At 47.3% G+C, this 2,565-nt stretch overlaps 1 protein-coding gene across 1 annotated transcript; it reads left to right on the forward strand.

The window, feature by feature from the left end:
• Positions 1–1,277: 1,277 nt before the first annotated feature.
• LOC138852117 (uncharacterized) lies at positions 1,278–2,565 on the forward strand (the record flags this gene model as incomplete). The annotated part of the gene is given in 1 exon segment (XM_070081787.1): positions 1,278–2,565. A coding segment is annotated over 1 exon segment (1,210 nt), but the record flags the coding sequence as incomplete, so codon positions are not given.

The following is a 2,565-nucleotide window of genomic DNA, read 5'->3' on the forward strand; positions in this document are numbered from 1 at the left end:
CTGTATAACAAGTTTTAGCATAGTGCAAAGTGCGGTACAAAATTAAACTGGCTGAAGTGTTAAGAAAGTTCTATTATCTTTTAGATAAAAGGAATAGTTAAATTCATTAAATAATTTGGTTGAACCAAATGACCAGATCGTAAGGCATTTCAGTTTATTCATCACAAAGACTAACTGATTAGTTTTTTTTATACCGTGTTCGTACACGTAGTATAGCTCTACCGGAAGAGAAGAGCTTTGAGAAGTAAGAGAAAAGCACGCACTGATCAGGTTTAATATTTAACCTATTTCGCACGCAGTTTTATTAGAAGTTTATTGTAATGATTCTTAAACAAAGCTTTAAACTTGCAGGAACGCAAGAATTTACCCGCATGAATATAGCTGACAAGTATTTAATCATTAAATATACAGATTAGTAAAAAGTTACGTACGATAAGTTTGGTACAATAGCAATAGTGATGGACAAGATTGCTTAGCATTTTACACTATAAAGGAACACTTCAGGGAATAACTGAAGGAATTTAAAAATTTGCAACCCATGAAGTATAAAAGTGAACGTTAATTTTTATTAACACTTCGGGCGATTCCCACCAAGGTAGGGTGGCCCGAAAGAGTAACTCATCATTCACTCCATCACTTGCCAGAAGGGTGCCTTACACAGTTATAAAACCCCTCCTCCAGAGTGCATACACTATTTCCCATTTCCAGGATGGGAGTCTGGCCTGCCGGTTTACCCGAGGCCCTTCATAAATTTAAGTGCTCACACCAACAGCACGTCAGGTATTAAAAACCATGCTTCCATCCACTATCAAGTACGCTTATGCATGCTTGCTGGAAATCAAAGCCCCTCGTACACAACCTTTACCCACTCCCTCCAACCTCCCCTAAGCCGACCCTTACCCATCTTTCCGTCCACTAAAGATTTCCACGCTCTCCAAGTCACTGTTTTTCTATTTTCTGTACATGTCCGAACCACCTCAAGAACTACCTTGACTAGTGAAATTAATAGCTTTCAAAAGAGCTTAGGCCTAAAGAATTTTAGGTAGATAGAGATTTAAGGAAAAAAAAAACCACCCACCAAGAATAAAGACATCAAGGTACTTATGCCTTACCAAAATAGAAGCCTTGAAAGTGCATGTACAGTTACAAGATTTCCACTAATTATGCACTAGCAGGGGATTGGGTTGAGAGGAAACTGGTAATGGCAGGTACTTTCTATAGGACAGTTTCCAGGAATAGGGAAATATATGGATCGCGGTGGGAGGGCATTGACCTCATCGCTTTATTGCCGTGAGGTTGTGCTGCGCACACGCTCCTGGTTGAGAGGCCTTCCTGCGCAGATTGATTTTCACAAGATGGCGCAGACTGTCAGAAGGCGCGTCAACACTGTGTGCTTTGATTTAGTGCGGGGTGTAATTACGCCTCAGTCCGCACAGGTGCTTCTACCTTTGATTATTCGCGACACATACGGCATTGCTGATCAAGATTTGTATGGAGTATCGCTCAACGGGGCTTACCGAATATTCGTTAAGCTACGATCGACGGCAGTGTATGAGCGCCTGGTGGAGCAGTATCAAGATGGCTGTGTGGACGTAAACTCGGCAATACGAGTTCGTTTAATTGACGTGTCGCGACACTACACTTGGGTGAAGGTACGCAACGTGCCTTTCGAAGCTGACGAGGCAGATATACGGAACGTTTTTGAACGTTATGGTACTGTGCATCTGGCAATGGCAGGTACCTGGGTGGATGGGGCGTACGCCGGCTGGCCGGAGGGTACGTTCAACCTAAAGATGACGCTGAGGCATCCCATCCCGTCGTTTGTCATCCTGGACGACTTTAGGACGCAAGTGATGGTGTATTACGCAGGGCAGCGCAAGACCTGCAGGCTATGTGGTGCTTATGACCATATGGCAGCACAGTGTGAGAGGCAGCAGCAACGACAGGTTGCAGACAGAAGGACGGAGCGAGGGCCTGACCCGAAGGCGGGGCCTGCCAGCGGGACGCCTGTAAAGGGCCATAGTTCGTCTTGGAGTGAGGAGGTGGAGAGAGAGTTCCCGACGGTGGGGTCGAGCCCATCGATGCCTGTAGAATCTACAGTCTCCGCTTTGGTGGAAGGGGAGACCAAGTTGAGTGGAGGAGAACGAGCAGAGGATGTGGCTCTGGAGCAGTTGACGGAAAAGTTTTTGGAGACGAAGAGAGCTGGAGATGATGTACAATCGGTGGTGGGACCTGAGGAGAGTGAGGACGAGAGGAGAGACAGCCAGCTGACTGCAGGTGCCTCTTCTACGGGAATGGTGACCGTGGTCGAGGTGGCGGCGGAGGTGCATTGTGAGGCATCCCCCGACCAGACCATGGATGCAGAGAGTGTTCGGCGGAAGAGGGCGGCAACGCACTCTGATTCCGATGATGTCTTGACCCCGGCGCAAAGACCGGGGAAGAAACCGTGGGCTGATGTGGTGAGTGGAGGCGCCACAGGTGTGTCCGGTCAGGTGTTCGACCGGGGAGGGAATAGAGCTCACTGTGGTGAGCATGGTGGGAAAAATAGGAAGGCTGGTGACGTGT

The sequence above is a fragment of the Cherax quadricarinatus genome, unplaced genomic scaffold (assembly GCF_038502225.1).
Source record: "Cherax quadricarinatus isolate ZL_2023a unplaced genomic scaffold, ASM3850222v1 Contig4195, whole genome shotgun sequence".
NCBI classification, from domain to species: domain Eukaryota; kingdom Metazoa; phylum Arthropoda; class Malacostraca; order Decapoda; family Parastacidae; genus Cherax; species Cherax quadricarinatus.